Source organism: Diadema setosum, chromosome 14 (genome assembly GCF_964275005.1).
Source record: "Diadema setosum chromosome 14, eeDiaSeto1, whole genome shotgun sequence".
NCBI lineage: Eukaryota > Metazoa > Echinodermata > Echinoidea > Diadematoida > Diadematidae > Diadema > Diadema setosum.
Genome location: NC_092698.1, coordinates 25,347,654 through 25,367,994, shown reverse-complemented (window position 1 = coordinate 25,367,994; position 20,341 = coordinate 25,347,654). Strand labels below are relative to the sequence as shown.

General features: G+C 38.7%; 2 protein-coding genes across 2 annotated transcripts in view; both read right to left on the bottom strand.

The window, feature by feature from the left end:
• LOC140238243 (leucine-rich repeat-containing protein 71-like) overlaps positions 1–7,618 on the bottom strand; it is a 118,054-nt gene extending 110,436 nt beyond the window's left edge. The window contains exon 1 of the mRNA XM_072318179.1: positions 7,548–7,618. Within this exon, the coding sequence (XP_072174280.1) occupies positions 7,548–7,618 (71 nt within the window). The remainder of the gene's footprint in view (positions 1–7,547) is intronic.
• A 9,911-nt stretch (positions 7,619–17,529) lies between these two features.
• Positions 17,530–19,920, bottom strand: LOC140238242 (neuropeptide CCHamide-1 receptor-like). Its single transcript, XM_072318177.1, has 2 exons — positions 19,913–19,920; positions 17,530–18,655 (listed from the first exon to the last, which is right to left on the bottom strand). The coding sequence occupies exons 1-2, from the start codon at positions 19,918–19,920 to the stop codon at positions 17,530–17,532; spliced, it is 1,134 nt and encodes a 377-aa protein (XP_072174278.1).
• Positions 19,921–20,341: the final 421 nt, after the last annotated feature.

The window sequence follows — 20,341 nt, the reverse complement described above, 5'->3', positions numbered from 1 at the left end:
GTAGAAAAGTACTTATGAAATCTGAAACCAGTAAACATCTCAACATGGGTCAAGCCCCGGTCACACAGCACTCCACGTCTAAATTACGTACAAAAAGTTATGAAAATCTGGTGGACGTGGTCGTAAGTGGCAATTTTCGGTCATTTTTGGTTTGGCCGTGCTTTGTACAGGGTATGGCTGTCGGCGGCTGTTCCACTGTTGAAGCACTGCCTAAGCACGGCTAACCACGTCCAGCCACGTGTAAGGCAAAAAAAAAATCCATTTGTCAGTGATAAGCCGCTAAACACACGCTATTTCCCGTGATACCAACGCGTAACACGCGTCCGATGACCGTGTTCTGCCCGTGACAGACCGCTAAACTTTCGCGTCTTACCGCGTCTCCCCAAGTTTTAATCACTGCCGGAACACGGATTATCACGTGTGTTTCACGTGTGTTGCACGTCTTTACCACGTGTGCCGCTCGTGGTTGTCGGCGGGCTAAATTTTTGAGCAGTTCAAAACTTTTTGCCGCGTCCGACGCCGTTCCGATTTTTCTCCACATCCTGCTACGTCTATAAATCGACCGTAGCTCGTCTTAAACTCGACATCAACGCGAACAACATCGTCTGCTTCTTCCAATAAAATGAAAAAAGGGGGACGGGAATCAATATATTGCTTCCTTCCACATTCCACACGTATTTTACTGTACTTTAAGGTAAATACTAATAATTTTGAGAGTTATTGTGATAAATCCCCCTCCTCTTAATTGAAACATAAATATTCATGACTACGGTAGCTATGGATACAGAGAGTCATAAGAATGTTTCAGTAGCACTTAATGTCGACTACCCGTTATCCCGTCCTCAGTATTCATAACTGTATAATTGATAAGTCTCCGTGTTGAACTCGCAACCATCCATAGTCCTTGGGGACTTCCCCTTCCTAAAAAGTCAGATCCTGGATTCAGTGCTGGAGAATATTGATTATTGGCAAATTAACTTGACAAACTTATACAAGGGGCTCGCTGAAAGGATTATGAGCGCGCTTGGCAACTTTGTATGTGTGTGTGTGTGTGTGTGTGTGTGTGTGTGTGTGTGTGTGTGTGTGTGTGTGTGTGTGTATGTGTGTGTGTAAACTTCTCAAATTGATCCGGTTAGATAATACGAATTCAGTTTAATGTTTGACTTTGCGAATGGCAGAGGTCGACACCTTTTCATGTGAATAATGTCGGTTTGTTTCAACTTGCGAGATGCATTTGGGATGCCTTTCTGCTATGTGATCATCAACATTCTGCTATCCTTTCTTTTCTTTTATTTTAACAGACGGAAATTTTCGAGTTTTGTTGTGTTCTGGTTGACGAACTGAAGAGTCACTATTCGAACACAAATGACACTATTGAAGGGAAAATCTCATTCCAAAAATGAACACTGATTATCGATTTTCCAAGGTTGAAGCTAAAAATCACTATAGATTTTCGTCTAAAAAGTTATTTCGGGAGTATACGTATCACCATGTTTTCTTAATGTGATTGTTGAATTTACTTTGCCTGCGTTCGCATACAAAAAAAAAAAAGAAAAAGCCATGGAAATGGCGCACATTGTGATGACATTCTGTAAACAATTCCGTTTCCAGGATTCCTGTGTTTTCCCTGAGGGTGTGTGTGTGTGTGTGTGTGTGTGTGTGTGTGTGTGTGTGTGCGCGCGCGCGCACGTGTATTGGCAAAATGATACCAGACTTCGGTATTAAATGTCGCTGTAGGCTACAACGAAACAGTTGCTTCATAACTGCACCCACGGGCAGCCGAAGCCCCGGTTCAACGAACGGGAGTCTCGTTTCATCGGCATTGGGTAGCTCAAGCAGTGTTATATATTGACTCTCGGTGAGGCGCCAATTTGCTTGTTGGCACACGGCAAAAATGCTTATAAAACATCCATTAATGATGAGAGGATGGGCCCACTTCACACCCAATCAGACAAATCACATCTTACGCCCTCGGCACCATAAGCCAAAAGCACTCACATTTCTTTCTTGTCCTTGTTATGTTTTTCTTACACAATTCTTATTTGTACACAGATTGAAACTCAAATCCTTCACATATCAAACATGAAGCATAAGACAAACACTGAGAAATGAAAAAAAAAACAACAGAGAAATAATGTATACATAATCATTTAAGTGACGAGATTACGAAGGCGTTTGCACTCCGTAGTTGAAAAAAAAAAATCTTCCCCCTCCCAAAAAAAGACATGAATCTGCTGAGCTAATATGCACACTACACCCCCAACAACAACAATAACAACAACAACAAAGAAAGAAAAAATGAAAAAAAAAGTCCTACGGCCTAACAACATGCCTAATGGCCACCTCCGCTAAGATATGTACGTTATTTGAAAATAATAAAAGATGAAGATAAGTCACTTCTTGGGACTTATTTCCTGGTTTGGCGCTTTTATTCTATTTCCCCTGTTTGTTGAAGGCGATATAAGACACTCTCCCCCTCCCCCTCTCTTTTTTTCTCTTTCAAATCGCACAAGTCTTTGATATTAAGGTTGCAGTTTTAAAAGTTGTACGCATATCGAGACTAAACTGTCATGTATAGATTCTTACGGAATCCTCTTTTACAAACAACAAAACAAAAGTGAAAATACACATTCATCCAAAATAACACATAATGCACATGACGCACGCGCGCACCCATTATACGTACACATAATACACTTATGAGCTAGTGGACACAGACATAATACTTTAAACCTACTTACTTACAAAATATAACCAGGGGTGTTTCATAAAGCTGTTCTTAAAGTTACTTACGACTTAAGAACAACTGGAACACGTTGTGATGTGCTATACTTATCAGAATTTCAATAATTCAGCGCAAGAACTGATCACCGGTCGTTCTTAAGTCGTTCGTAACTTTAAAGACATCAGCTTTTTGAAACACGTACCCCCAGAGCTATTCAGTCAACAATGATTGATGGTGATCACTGGTTCTCGTCATTCACTGGATCCGAGCCTGACAGGGATTATGATGATAAAGAGTTCAAATACCATGAATACTTTGACGTAGTTTTCCGAATTGAAATCACTCACGTAATATGGGAACCAGGTAACAAAAACCGTGAGATTTCTTTCTTTCTTTCTTTCTTTCTTTCTTTCTTTCTTTCTTTCTTTCTTTCCCTCTTTCTTTCCTTTCTTTCTTTTTTTTTTCCAGATACTAGTATACCAGTGCTAGAAATCACTCGATCACAGCATGAATTACTTACTGGGCAAAATTATGACTGGCGAAAAAAAAAAAAAAAAATGATTGATAGGTGTCTTACTGGATGCGTAAAGTGCCGATGGCTGGGGAAGCGCTGTTGTCATGGCAAAGGAGCAAGTTCATTTCACGGGATAGTCGTTCAGTGTATGATGCAGAGCGATAAAAGTGTTGAAAGGTCAAAATAAAACGGATGACCAGAGGGTATATTCGAAATCATTAGGAAGGCATAACCACCAACACAAAACCTGTCTCAAAACTTTCAGCGATATTTCATAATAGCTATTGGAGCATCATTTCAGTTCAAGGACTGTTTAATATCTTTATTCATTTTTCTTCTTTTCCTCTACTAGTCTTTAAAAAGATAAATCATATACTAACCCACTGTCTTCTGATCTTTGAAATCTAAAGTGTTAAGTGAATGTCCATAGTATAATCTGCATTGTATCTCTCTATTAATTTCGAATAATTGACCTTATTTCCACGAGATGTTCCGTAAGCCTATACAACATTTCCATGTGATGTTCCGTAAGCTTTATGGGAAGTAACAAACCCCATTGGCACTCTAATCTTTGGAAAATTACTTTTACAGTGTACTTTTGTTTGATAATTTCACAGTAATATTTCGGTTACAGTTCGTTATTCCGAAGGTTTTTTAGTCCGAAGGTTCGTTATTCGGAAGATTCGTTATTTCGAAGGTTCGTTAATCCGAAAATGTGATAAGGTTTGTTATTCCGAGGGTTCATTAATCCGAAAATGAAATAAGGTTCGTTATTCCGAAGGTTCGTTAATCCAAAAGTGAAACAAACTCGTTATTCCGAAGGTTCGTTACGGACCCTATTTCATTGACGGATCAACGAACCTTCGGAATAACGAACCCTATTTCATTTTCGGATTAACGAACCTTCGGAATAGCGAACCCTATTTCACTTTCGGATTAACGAACCTTCGGAATAAGGAGCCTTCGGAATAAGGACACAAATGTTCGGATTAACGAACCCTTTTTCATTTTCGGATTAACGAGCTTCTAGGTATAGGGAATTTGTGTGTTTCGTATTAAAGAACCTTCGGAATAACGAACCTTCGGAATAACGAACAGCACCCAATATTTCGATCAATCCGTATTCACCTGACTTTAACGAAGGGAGATATTACACGAAATTTACCGTAAGCCTATACAATTCCATGTGATGTTCCGTAAGCTTTATGGGAAGTAAGAAACCCCATTGGCACTCTAATCTTTGGAATATTACTTTTACTTTTGTTCAATATAGTTTCACAGTAATATTTCGATCAATCCGTATTCACCTGACTTTAACGTAGTGAGGTATTATACGAAATTTACCGTAAGCCTATATAACATTTCCATTGGATGTTCCGTAAGCCTTACGGGAAGTAACAAACCCCACTGATGGCAATCTAATCTTTGGAATATTATTTCTACTTTTATTTAATAATTTCACAGTAACATTTCGATCAATCCGTATTCACCTGACTTTAACGAAATGAGGTCATAAATGAAATCTACATTTTTATAAGAATGACAAAGTTAATCATGAAGTGGAAAATACATACGTCAAATAATAAAAAAAAAAATGAATGACCATTGTAATTATTTCAGTACAAAACAGCGGCTTGATCAACCAAGCAAGACGATACGAGGGTTAATGAACAGAGCATCTTAGAGATATTTAGGCGTTATTCAGTTACTATAATCAGTACCACTATTTTCAGAATTCAAATTGACTTTAGATTGATAAATAAAGTCACGAAAATATCATTGAAAAAAAAAACAGGAAAAAAAAAAGAGAATGAGAAAATTTTGAAATTTAATTGTTCACATTTCTCATTTAAAAAACAAGTCATCATTGATCATTGGCCGTTGAAGAAAGTGGTCCCTTGACCCAACCAACCACTAGCACTACGCCTTTCAGAGACGATCCTCCCGCCTGCCGAAAAAAAAAGTTAGCATCCCCCTCTTCCCATCTCTTATTTCTCTCACATCGTAAAATATCTTACACACCTACACATCCCTATATACTTTCCTCACACTTACAGTGTTCTCTTCTCACCTACTACTCCTTTACTCTTGCGTGTGTGTGCGTATGTTGCGTAAGCGCTGTTACTATGTTTTCTCAAGGAGCTTCAAACTGAAGCTTCTTGGTTTTCTGTCCTGTGCGTGGATTCTGCATATACGTCGACGCTCTTTCTGAGTTACCATGCTCTTGAATTGATATGTCGATAGAATGCGCCAGAGTATGACATTATAATATAATTGTTTTTCTTTTGCTTTCGAGCCAATTTCTTGCCGCTAAGTAGGATCTTTCGAAATGTTGCTCGTTAATCTACAGAATGCGCTCTGTAATTTATAATCAATTACTTTATTATCTCCAAACAGAAATGTACAGGTATAAAGAGTGATCTCTGCATAATAACCCCTCGTTGGGACTTCAACAAAAATCTTAATTTTGCAAAGTGACAAGAACGCCTAAAGTCGATTGAAAATCATAAAAAATGAACATATAGCAATCACATAGAAATACACGAACAACCATGCGGGGGGGGGGGGAGGAGGTGGGGACCAATTTGGAGGAAGACGCAGTCTGGGTAATTACGGATAAACATCGAGAGGTGAATAACCCATGTGACACCTCAAACTGAAAACCAATCGATACGTCACTGTGCTGGCGATCATTTTTCTTTTACGTTTTGCTCAACTTTTTAGATTGTACCACGCAATATTGACTTACGCGTGTTTCGACCATATCTTTTTTTTTTTTTTTTTTTGGTTTATCTTTCTTCTGACACCTTTCATATAGATAATGACATGGCAACTAATCAATACCTTGCAAACCATTCATTATTCGTGTGTGTTACACGGGGGAAAAGCTGGCTGCAGCAAGAAATGTTCGTGCTTACATTTAAAACTCTAAGCAGTGCTCGAAATGTCAAGGTTTCAAGTCCATGCCACATTCATGAGGGATATGTCAATAATTGAGGATCTCTCACGGAAAGTGAGGATCAGCTTTCGCATTTTCTTTCTTTAATTTTATCATGTTTCACCCAGGGCGACCAAGTTTAATGTATCAAACTCACGCTATTGATTAAGCAGTGGTTCTTTTTTTTTTCCGTAGAATAGAAAGTAGAAAAAATGTGCTTGTTGTTGAGAACAACAACAAGAACAAGAACAACGACAACAACAACAACAGCAACAAATAAACAAACTTTTTTTAGCGTTGACATGAATCGGCCAATCAGATTACAGCGATTTCGTTTACGCCCGCTCTTGTTTCAGAGCGCGCTATTTTAGTGATAAGGGTGCTTCTAGTTCTATACTAACGTGATTTCAACCAACTGACACGTGATTTCAACCAATCACTGAGAAATGGAAATATGAAATAAACTTGAAACTTGAAACTGCAGTAGACGGTGAAAAACACCCGCAGGTCACATTCAATTATGCTCCACAAAGAATATAACTAGTAATGACATTTCGCCTTCTGAAAGGAGAATCTCCTCAATTTACCTCCGTCTTGCAACAATTCACAACCACTACAACTTTTTTTTTTTTTGTAATCACTATGGCACCAGCTGTGAGTATTAAAAGTACAATTCCACAGCTGAAGTTGGTAAAAAAAAAGATGTGGTAAAACGAATAGTACACGTCGGAAGCACAAACACAAGTAGATGAAGTAAGGATATCACTCCACAAGGCTTTCACAAATCTTCTCAACGTTTTACTTTAAGTTAACATAATTTTAAGTAAAATTTTACTTTTATAAGTAAAATCACCTCGTCTAAAATGTGTTTGTTGTTCCGGAATGACACGTTGAACTTAAGAGTTCCATAGCTCCATCATGTTATGACTAATTTCAATGGAAGTTTTGCCATTCCGTATGTTTGATTTCACTCTCATGATCAAAACCAGCTTGAACATGGTGAAGTGTACACTATTATTATTGCGTAATCCTACAACTATGATATTTGACCATGATAATATACATCTCTGCAAATCCATTGATGGAAAAAGGATTTTGTTTTTTCTTTTTATTTGTTTGTTTGTTTGTTAGCTTTTAATATGTAAAGGTAAAGGTCAAGGTTGATGCTAAGGCATCCCGTTTGGAAATCAATGTTCCCTATTTTAGTTTGACGAGCATATTATATACGACACGAAAAAAAAAATGCACTATACACACATAGCACAAGATGCATACGTTTTCTCCGGTGTAAGCTTATGGGCTCTAACGCTATCCTTGAACGGATGTGCAAAAGACTATAAATCCGAGCCACCAAGCAACTGCGAACTTACCCGAGGGATCCCCACTTGCCACTACCGGTAAACCTGGAAGGTGGTGTGTTGGTACTTCTGGCGGAATCCATGGTCTTGTTCTTTGAGCGACGACCTCTCTGGTGTACGAAGCGAGAAGACAATGTTATGTTGTCCTCTACACTGCATAATTTTGGGACTGTACCTCCCCCTCCCTCCCCGTGCCCTTGACGCCAGAGAGCCTCTCACGTTACCACGGCACGGGCTAAGAAGCTGTAAAGCGAGTTACCCGGGGAGCACGGTGAGAGATGTGTTTATCGACTTCGACCTTATCGTGTTTCTGTTTTGAACGATATCTTCTCAAATCGCCATGGAAAACGATTCTTAGATTTGATTTCTCCTTTTTCAAAACAGAAGCCGCACATCGATTTCATGCAACATGTAGGATATATTCTGAAATATAGCACTTCTTATCATGAATTATCAAGCAGCCTGCAGCGTAAGGTGTGAACGCAACCCCCCAAAGAGACAACTTTACCCACCCTAGATTTGAAGATGTGAAAAGTCTTGTGCGATTATTTTACAGTTATATGGACTCCCATTTAAGGGATTACCAGTCCTGTTACTGCCCAAGGTAGATCTTGTCAACTATTGTGTCTCCAGATCCTCCAAAGACGGTCGATGGATTACCGTATTCTAAAGCTAACAACCCTCGGCGCAATATCAGACATTACCAGTTGTAATGCGGGATTTTGAAAACACTGAAATAACGCTCTCTGAGTGGGCTTAGAGAGAACGCAAATAACGCGAGTAATGAATGCAACCTCCCCGATTCTTTATAGAAAAGGAGGGCTGCTTATCCCGGTTTCGATAAGTCCCGTGTGTGGAAAATTGACCCCAGGCAATATCTTGAAGATTTCCATCTAGCTTCCAAGTTGGTTTCCCGGGACACAATCCCTTATCAGCCCAGAAAAGTAAAAACTGAAGATTTAACGTGTTAATGTTGCAGAGATTGTGCTGCAACTCGGCAGTCCTGTTCACACGCATGTCCATTATCATTCAGTTATCACGTATGTACACAACACACACAGACACCTTCTTATCCATATACTTTTTAAACACGTATTTACAAAATACATGTGTACAAATTTGTGCATGCGTGACTATGAAACATTCTTAATGTAAGTTTCATTTACATAATACGGTCATATCATACTTGCTTGTTAAGTGCATAATAGGCCCTACATAAAATCAGTGTGTCCGTCATTTTGACAAATGAAACTGAACGGACATATTACGAGATAGATTCATGAATTAGGCAATATTTGTTCTTTTGAATGTATTCTGGGGGTTTTCTCCAATTTCTGTTAAATGGGCGAAACAGAGAGAAGCTAGGCTTGATCAATACCACTTGATTACATACTGCACTATATTGTCAGCATCCTGAATTACATTTTTATCATCAACCTTCATCTTCTTCAACTACAATTGATGAACTCTTAGTACAAGAAATCGTTTTTTTTTTTTAATGCTGGTATATACGCGATTTTTTTTATGGTCTTGCTACATGCGCTTTATGATTATGTACATAAGATGACGAATAAAGTGGCATGTTTGGTCTTTGCAAGATTTCTGATTGTTTGTTGGATACTGGTCTCGTCTTTTATTATCTTTCTATGTCCTTTCCTTAATTCAGTAATTACCCATTCCATTCGCGATAATGTTTTCAACTTTGTCAGTGTTTGTGCGTATGAAAAGGTGTATAACATGCCTGTGGGCCTCTTGGGTGATCGCCTTTGCCTTTCCCGCTATAGATTTAGTAGGCGCCATTTCTTCTTTGAGATAGTATGGGGATACCTGCACAGCCTTTGCTTGCCGTTTTTCAGGTCATGCAAGCAAACAGGAGATCATTATTAATTTATTCGCCTCCTCATAGACCAAAATAATCAGATTACACAGCCATGACATGTCAGAATGGACCCAACACCTTTTGAGTTCAGATATTGGCTGTTATTTTCGCACCTCGTCAGCACTGTCAGGTTGAGTTTCCTTAGAAAACTTGACATCAGCCGGTATGGAACGAAGCTAAGCTGTCATAAGTGATCGACCCATCTATGCTCCCTATAAGAAATGGATGTTAGCGAGAAAATGAAAATGGAAGACAAGAAAAAACAAGAAAAATCAGCTTACGGAAACCAGTTCCAGCTATGTCCATGTCAAACCTATGTGGAAAGGCAGTAAAAAGTCCTCTTACCGCGGCATGAGGGGCACGAAAGGGGTGGAATACTTTGATTCAACATGACAACAGCACTGCTAAAATGCCTCACATTGATCTTAGTGGGTAGTTGACTTTTTAGAAATTTTTCAGTTATTATGCATTACCCTGCTGTGTAATTACAACTTGTTTCCTTTTTTTCAGATCTTTTTGTTTCATTGTAATGAGGACTGAGGATTGAGGACACCGAGGATTATAACGGCAATTTGTAATGTTCGGAACAAGAACAGTTGTGTTCTTTATCTTTCATGTGTTTATGTGTTGTTTGCCATTTTCTTTTTTGTTGTCACGTTTGTACACACACACACACACACACACACACACACACACATATATATATATATATATATATATACATATATATATATATGTATATATATATATTTACATATCTATCTATCTATATATATATATATATATATATATATATATATATATATATACATGCATATATATCTTTTAATTTTATGAAGCGCCATGAGCGCCAAAAGGTTGACCTGTGAATGCGCTATATACAAGTAGCCTCTATTATTATGTTTTTGTATGTATTACCTTATACGTTCATTGTATCACTGTTTTCATATGGACTTGCTGAAAAACAACCAAACGGCTGTGTGCAAGTATTTTAACCCGTGCATAAATAAAACAAACAAACAAACTCTTAAAGCACTGAGAGATTTATTGTCCCGACATAGGCCACAACAATATAAAATGTTAAAACTTACGAGTGTTCATCTATTGTTGGAAACGGATGACGAAAACAGTAGGACGTAGATGAACGGTTTCAAGAATATAAATTTACGTACCAACATCATTGTTGTTTTGTTAAAATTGTGTCAATCTTTCTTTTCTGATTGATAACGTGAACGACAAATGCGTATTTCTAACAACATTCTTATGTATGGTTGTACGTCATACATTGAAAAATAACATGCACGTGAATATGTGATAATGTAACAATTATATGTATATATTATGTATATTATGTACATTACATATACGATAGAAAAATGAATTTTAAAAGCATCTTTGTACGTGTATCTATGAAGGATGAATTTTGTTTGTTTTTTTTTTCCTCAAAGCAATGCCTATGCTAATTCTTGTAAAATCTTAGTCGGCTTTTCTCGGAAAAGTCGATATTAAATTTAAATGTAATTAATTTTTTTTTAATATTTAATTATAATCAAATATTACAATACTAAAAGTCATCAGCTAGATAAACCCCACAACATAAGAACACCCACATACAACTTTCTGCTGCATCAGTCACTTGCACTTCATCGTGAACAAAATGATACTTAGGCCTGTACATTTCGTGATGAAAGAATGCCCTTTATTAAGAAGGTGACGCGTTGTACACTGCCATATATACTATACATGAAGCATCCTTACATACTCTGTGTTGACAAACCAGCTTGTTTTGCAACGAGGAATATATTTCGAGTCTGAACGGATATCACATAGAGTTATACTTCCGAAGACTGTAAGTTGAACGTATACAATTGTATAGCAGTAAACCCTTTTACTTCCCCGTCATACTCAATACATGACTTTATTATCTATATCTCAAGCGCTCATTAATTGAATACTATACTTGCACGAGTGGAACGTTCTTTCTACAGGAACAGAACTCATGGAAAGGAAGTTTGAAACATGTAAAAACACTTCAGCATTACAGCATGTTCATTGCACATGATTATTGTGATGAAGTCATTAGGACTTAAAGCATCCAAATAAGATTAGCGTTAAAGTATATTGAATACAACTTGTATAAGGCCTTAAATCATACTTTGTGCATTACAATGCAGAACTTCGAAACCACCACATCACCACAATGATTTTACAGCTCAAACGCCGCCGAGACGTCGTGTCGTCCACTGTTGTATTCAACGAGTCATTCGACACAATCTGAATATTAGTTATGAAATATTACCTCACATCCACACTTCTACGTGATATCAAACGAAATTTGCGTTGTCGGGGCAAAAAAAAATATATATATTTAAGCAAGATATAATACAAAAACAATCTGCAGTCATGCTGTTACATGGAGTCATCTTTTACTGATTGTAAAGTCATAACACGACATTCACATTTTCACGAACTGTCAAAGGTCATGTTCACACAAACTTTGGTAGATGGATGAAATAAAGCAAACCAATAAAAAGAACGGTATCAAATACTCCCCCAATAAGACGAAATAATGAAGTATGAGTGTCGTCTATTTGATTGTACACAGCGTAATATGTATACTACTGAAAATACTATGTAGAACAGTGACTTCTGACGATGGTAGAGGTTGATGGTTGAGTGATACTGACGTGCTGCTCATCGATCAAAGAAACATTGCTTCAAGGGAACGAACTGCCCTCCTTTCGATTTGATGTCTGTAACCTCACACTGATCAGATAAACATGAAGCAAAAACGCCATGTCTGATTGCATTTGAGATTGACGATGTTCCAGGATTTTATCATGCTTTTATTTTCAGTTTGAATCACAGAAAAAAAGAAAAACAAAGAGAAAGAAAGGACAAAGTATTAAAGAAGGTATTATTTTGCATGGTAAGACACTATATTATGTGCTTTGTACATATAACCACACTTATCACGCGAAAAACTTCAACATCAGTTTATGACAACGAACAATAATCGGGAAAGTCCTTTCTCAAAATCATTCTGTCCGGGACTTAAATCCGACAGGTATTTTCCCCGGCCCCTTCAAGAGTATAATCACTGAAGATCGAACCACTCTTTGAAAAGGAGCACTTCTGGGCCGCGTTTCGTAGCACACGTACAACGCATGATATTTATGATAACGATTTCAACGGTAGCAGCTGGATCATCTGCTAATAATCAACTGCATGTCTTTTAATTGTATTGATATGGTAACTTTGTTCATGCTAGCACACAGTAGTTACTTTTCTTTTTACAAAGCGGGAGACCAAAAATTATTATAGGAGATCATATCATGATGCACGATAAACTTCAGTAGAGGCTTAGAATCATGATCGTGAAGACAGAGAAAATTGACAAATTAAGATACGAAAAAAAAAAATAACGAGCCCGATGTGACACGTTTATTGATGCGTTTCTTTGAAACACATAAATATTTTGATGCAACATTATAGATTTAACACGAAATTTGAATTGTGTGTGTGTTTGTGTGAGTGTGTGTGCCATTTTCAAATTTATTGCCAGTGCTGGTAATGTTACAAGGTTGAAGTCGAGCCGGAAAGAAGAATGATTCATTTTGCTTTGTTCAGATATTACTAAATAACTTTGCGTCCTTTTGAAATAATCTTTATGAATATGACATTCTTGTGAAGTTGATATCCAAATTGATTGGGGCATCATTCCTCTGAAATTATTTCAACACTGGGGAAAAAGTCACACCATTGTGAAATGCTCGATTGTGAATGGCTAAAAGTCAGCTAGCTTATATTCTATGGTCTTTCAAAATAATGTTGTGAGGCTTGATAATATTATGATAAAATAAGTACACGCAATGCGCTGTTAATAGTAATCATTAAGTCTCTAAAGGGTAATTTTTGTTCATTTTTTTTTAACAGAAATATTACAAAACAAAAACGGCATTAAAAATCGCGATGTTGGTGTCGCAATTCAGGACATCTCTAAACACGTTTGGCGCCTTTTGCGTAACAGGAAATTACTGACCACTGAAACAATAAAGATAAAACTTAGAACAGACTTGATACAAGAATATCGGACACATGTTTTTAGTTTAAAACAAAAGTTGTGGTGTGGATGTGCATTGCATTGAGACCCGTACCAAATATTGTGCGATAAATATTTTATACATATTTTTCTGTATTCAAAGTACTCGTATAAATCGCAGAGAACATTATGTTGTCAAACAACGACAATAGTATTAAAACAAAATAATGCAATTTAAAGCCTCGACTTGAGACACTTGTTGCTAATTTTAATTTTGTGAAACGTTGCCACGGTGAAAACTGCCCCAAAATGTACTCGTAATACTCTACTACAAATTTTGTAACATCAACGGCTATGCTGTTGTGGTGATACACGTACGATGAAAGTTTCTTAAACCACGTCATTTAAACACATTTCGACCTTGACAAGGCGAGATGTGCGTATACAACAAAAGCATTACCCAATCTGGACAATCTGGACCACCATGACCATGAAAGCTACCTATCCAGTACAGTTGCTTCCATGTAAACAACCTTTGGGATTCTAACTGGATCTGATGGGTGAGTGTACGGAGGTGAGAGAGGGAAGGGTGAGGAACGAGTGTCCAATCAATATTTTTCAAAGTTAGACAGGAAGTGCCCACCCGCTGGCTGTTCCTTCGTCTCCTGGATAGTGCTTGGATGGACCAGGAAACGGCAAGAAAACGGCAAGAACACGCTTGCCGAAACTTCGGGAGTGGGTAGGTCCTTTTCAGGGCCACATACATACCCAGAAAAGAATACGTGGTGTACCGTTAGACCTTCTACCACCCTACCTGTTCTACCCGCCACCAAGCCTTCAAAGCTTTCATGAAAAGATTTTCAAAACTGATTGGAGAACAGCACCTATCGAAGCATGCGCGTGAGACAAGACAGAGACGCTCAAATGTCGACACGAGATTACTGCATTTCTTGTGACAGCATGGCCATTGGGAAAGAAATTTGGTTTTTCATTGTCCGGAGGTTAATGCTCAGAAGTAAATGTCGTAGGGTATAACTGTCCATGGATGAACGCTCTAAGATTCATGGTCGTTGGTTTGGTTGTAGAATATGGGATCACGTTTTCGGGGTTGGTTAAGTAACAGCAAGCAGTCGTCACAGAGTTGTAGGTAGTCACGAGTATGCATCCTTGGGTATGTAACGGCAATCAACTGTCTGTCGGTAATCGTTATGGCATCTGAAGTGATCACTAGTATTCTGAGTACAGTACGTGAGAGAAAACTCGGTCATGGGGTAATTGATCGAAACAATTGTCTCGCAAATGATGATTGTCTAAGAGCAATGGTTCTGAAAGTTATTATCTGACCGTAATCATATTGGGGTAAATGTCTTCTATAAGTAACTGTACGAGTCGTTGTCATTTGGGTACAATGTCCTCGTGTTTATGGTCCTGGATATTTATGTGCCAGAATATGATCTTCTTCGAGGAACGTATTATAAGCAGGTTTGTCAGAGTGTCCGAGGGTAATTGTCCGAGTGTAGCTCAGTCAGTGGCAGTAGTTGTTAAACATGAAGTTGTCCTGAGGAATATTGTACTTCGTCTGGAAATATTGTTCAGGTTATAAATTTCCAGGGTAAAAGTCAACAAAATGCTGTCCAGTAGGCCTAAATCTCTTCAAAGACAGTCAAATACAGTCAAAGATGTCAAATCTTCCTCTTTTTTTAAAAGGATCAAACATATAACACATTAGTTCCTGTTCGGGAAGTGTCCAAATTCATACACACAAATGCACACGACAACAGCGGGAAGTGATTTTCGGATCAGAGAAAATGGGAAAGGATGTGTGTGATTATTGTGTGAAAGTGGCTGGACCTTTGCGTGTCAACTGCTTTTTTTAACCTTTGTTCTATAGAAATGAAGCACATAATCACTTTACGACAAAGGCGAGTTGTACAGTCTAACCTAGACAATTAATCATCACTTCGTTTATATCTGCTCTAAGACATTCATGTTGGTAAACATAATTATCTATAAAGAAAGTAATAAATTAGCTGGGAGAAAAATAACACAGGTAGTTCAGAATCAAACTCAACTATTTGAAAATTACTTTTACATCATGAAACACACCAAGATCACTTTCAAAAGACCGACGTGTCATATCTTGAGATAACGAGAAACAGACAAAATTATCGCTTTCCCCATACCTACACATAACATGTACTATCAGACTTCCACGTTTCACTACGTTTTGGCCTCCCAAAGAAGGAAGGTTTCACCTGCAACATTAACAGAGCCAACGGCATAGCGGTGTGTCTGGAGCACAAAAAGTTAGGAGAGTCAGGAATGAGACTATCCTTACACTGACAGTAATGCTCTCTTCTATGTACATGGTAAGGTGAAATACATTTTTCCATTTTCACACTTTCTTCCTTTATCACCGGAAAGAAATTTCTATATAAAACTTTATATTCTCATACATTATAAAGTCAAATACGGTTTGAATAAGTAGTGCATTCGCTACCTTTGTTCAAAGTACTTTCAGTATACTCCCGGCTATCGATGTACAGTTATCATCTACACAATCTTTCTCACGGTTGTGAACTTTCTTTCGTCAGTGCATCGGTTTTTATCATTTACATACATATGTAAAATATCGTTTTCAGTGCATCGTTTGTGTTGCCAAAGTTAGTATGTTGGCACGTCGGGAGCAGTGACGACATGGACAAATTCCTTGTAAGATAAAAAAAAATAGCAAGGAAGAAACAAAAGTGCGAAAGAGAGATTAAGGAAAGAACATAGACTATTAGTAACACTTTTAATCCCTGTGCATCAATGAGTTCATCAATTAATTTATTTTACACACTTTAAAAAAATGGGAGAAAGGCTTTAAATTATATTGCACTGGGGCATGATTCGCCTGAAATCAAAACAATGTTTCATGCGGCACTCTGATTTTTTTTTTTGGGTGTATTTTATTTGTTTGGTGTATTTCTAATTAATTCAACTGTGCTGATCCCTCTGACATACTGATTTAATGATAAACAGGTAGATCAATAGTTGCAATCTGATTTTTGCCACACAATAACATATCAATAATGTAAGTTATTGCAGGCGAAAACAATTCCGATGGATTCCATTCACCTTTGCCACAACCTGATCTAGTTAGCGGTTTGTAGTGAAGACATGCATTAATAAATAAATAAATGAATAAATAAATAAATAAATAAATAAATAAATAATCGATTGGACTTCCTTTAAACTAGTCTCTGATTATTCTTTCAGTCGATATGAAACATTGCTTTGGTATGTTCAGTAAGGCTCAACACATCCTATGCGACTCACATCCATGCATGCATTGCGAATGACATTTTGTGAGGATGTACTAAGTCTGGGAGTATAGACTACCGCTTTCATGTACTGTAACAAGTAGAAAATTACTGTTACTCTTTTTGTCTTATCTTCCAGCTGTCATATTTAGGGAAGAGTAATTACATAATGAGAGATGAACCATCATCCCAAACAGTCATGAAGAACTTTGTGCGGGTCATAATTCTTCGTAATGCCAGTCCTTTCTTCTTCTGCCTCCGCGAGGCAGTATATCATCAAACAGAATGTTAGAATTTACTTTCCTTTTGTGGAGTTATCGGAAAACGAACTGCATCTTTTTTAGAGTGTGCAGAACTAGTTTTCGATTCGTGCAATATTTCCCACCTCAATTTTAAGTGGCCTGGTAAAATCAGATTGACATTAGATGGGCATGACTCACAATTCTGATGCACGATGCAATGCTATTTACACTAACTCCAGTTCTTATCGAGACGTCGAGATGTTCAGTAACTGTGAGTCTCTAAATCCAAACGCAGACATCAGTCCCTTGATGAAGCATACAGGACAAGGACACCATGATCAAAAGCTCACCACACCATTATGGGTACTGTCAAGCAGTAAGCATGTCCTCATTGTGAGCTTTAATACATCGGAGTCTAGGATGGGCTCGCTTCATCCTGCTGTAGCTGCTGCTGTTCTGTGCTTTGCTCGTTAGTATCTTCGCAAGAAGAATCGATGCTGGTACAGCACTGACCTATCTGGGCTAGTCACGAACTGAGGACGGTCATGTCCGTGCTTTCGTAGCATCCGCTGTTCTGATTGTTAACCCTCTTTTTGGCCGTCACCACACTGTTCTTGTAGGCAGAGTACGTGCTCCTCACGGCGTCCCGTCCAAGCTCGCAGGATGGGCGACACCGAAGGGTGTGGACCAGCGCTCGTCTGTAGCTCGTGCTGAGCAGGTAGACAACGACAGGGTTAAAGCAGGTGTTCAGGAAGGCAAGGATGAAGCGGACTTGCCGGAACACGTGGGCCACTTTGATGTGCATGTCTAGTCGGTAGTCGAAAGAATACTGGAACCACAGGGAGTAGGTGAAGTAAGGCAGCCATGAGATGCCGAAGAAGACCGCAATAGTGAGCAACATGATGGCTATCCGTCGTCGCGTGTTGAGCTGCTGGGCGGCACCCGGCTGGCGTTCCCCGGAGAAACGGGATGTACTCAGGATGAGTGTTCGCGACATCTTGGCATAGGAGAATGCGATGATGAAGAGAGGGATGACGTACATGACAGCGAATCTGAATGTCTCATGAATCACCGCCGTCTGGGTGGCATGCGGCAGGTAAACGCACGTGGACTCCAGTGGCATATTGGCTATCTTCAAGATGGGGATGGACAAGGCCAACGACACTACCCAAATGAGGACGACCACCAGAGACGTCTTGAGGTGGGCAGAAACGTTGCTGTTGTCACGGACCGGACGCGCGATGGCGCAGTACCGCTCGATACTGCCCGCCATCAGGGAATAGACGCACACGCCCTGCGACAGCACCTGCATGCTGTTGCTGAGCTTGCACACCACGAGACCGAACTGCCAGCAGGCGTGGATCTCGTGCTCGGCGTGAAAAGGCGTGGAGACGAGGAGGTAGACCATGTCCCCGATGGCCAGGTTCAGCACTAGGATGTTTGGGGGCATCTGGAGATGCTTGTAACGCAGAACGATGACCACGAGGCTCAGGTTTGCCATGAAACCGAAGATGGCCACGAGGATGAGGAAGAAAGGTCCCCAAATCTTGTGCAAGCTCCAGTCAGCCTCGCACGACATTGTTTCATTGATGGTCCATGAGAAGCTGGAGGAGCTAAACGACTCCATGGTGGTAGAGCTGGCAGTGGTGGTCCTGTGACGAAAAACGGAAAAGAGAGTACACCTCATTAATTATATCAGTGGTACTGAAAAGCATGACTACAATCCTTAGCTTTGATCTCAACATGAGCAGATGTTTGCTAAAATGTGATCTTGACTGTCACATTATTAGCAAGTCTGAATTGTGTGTGGAGAGATGCTCAAGTGTGGAACGCAGGGCGCGATGAGATAGCGTCTAATAAAAAAAAATGTTTATGAAAGAAGAGACTTATTGGCTGTCTTACGTCACATACTCCCTCTGGTAATTGCTGACATCTTACTCTTGTTGTTCCTTCCTCATCACTGGTGCAATGTCGTAAAATATGTTTTCATTATCATTATTCATTCACATCTGGTACTTTACCCTTTTGACTGCAGCTTTAATGTCATCCGCGATCTCACTGTAGTTTTCTTGTGTGTGTGTGTGTGTGTGTGTGTGAATCGACCTTTAAAAAAAGGTTTTGCTATCTCAACCTAAATTTTGCTGTTCGTGCAGGTCTTTACTACGAATGGCATTTCACCCCGTTTGCCCGTGAACTCTGGATGTTCATTTTTGTTAGCATTATCATTTAACACATAAATATGTGTTAAATGATAATGCTAACAAAAATGAACATCCAATGTGTGTGTGTGTGTGTGTCTGTATGTGTATATTATACACATACAGACACACACACACACACACATACACACGAACAAACAAAAAGATCAAACATTTGCTTGTACATTTGTTGATAGTAAACCTATATTCTTATAGGGTATGTGCAAAGCATTGCTGAGTTGTGTTATTTATCTAATTCAATTCAGTGCTTTTTTATTTTCACTTTCAATTTACACAAAAGCTCACAAAGTGTAGGTACATTGTTGTACACAAAATCAATTTTAGTAAGCAACATATACATGAGGAAACTTTCAAAGCTAGACGGATATTACGTTGCTACGTAGGCATTTTCCAAGAAGGGACATTACACGTGCCGTATTTTGTGAGAGGTGTTTTATTTCTTTTTCTTTTCTTTTTCTGAGGTGTCCCTCTCCTGACTGAGATTAGAATGTTGCTACAGTAAAAGAGATCTTTCATTAAGAAGGGGTCTAATTATCAATTTCAAACATGTTACTTGAATAGAGACTGTGTAACAGGCCTATAATAAACCTTATTTATAATCTATTTCAAGAAATATATGGAGTTCTCTATAACGTTCCATTTCATCTGTGTGACTGCTTTCAATTGGTTTAGTACGCTGTAAAAACCAACCACGTCATGTCGACCGTTTTCTTTATCCGACGAAATGGCTATTGATTTTGGGCTTATGTATATTCAATGTTGTCGGAACGGCGGGTTCGGTGTTATTTGGCTAATGTAGAAAAAATAATAATTATCGGATTCATCCAGGCGTTAGTGAGCACAAAGGTGCCAGAAATGCAATATTTACTCTGCGCCCGAAGGCAAAAATAATGAAAAACTCAGGCAACAACAGGACGAATGCTTGGCGATGACTCGAAGCGAAAGTTCAATATTTTAGTTTTCCCGTTTACCTTGATGTGTGGGCGTTTCCCACCGGTAAGAGATACGGAACATCCGTTCATGCACACTAAACACGCCACGTGAGCTTCATAGGCAATCGGGACCGTATGATTACCATCTGACGCGCAAACCCTTTTAAACGTATTTCATCTATTTTAC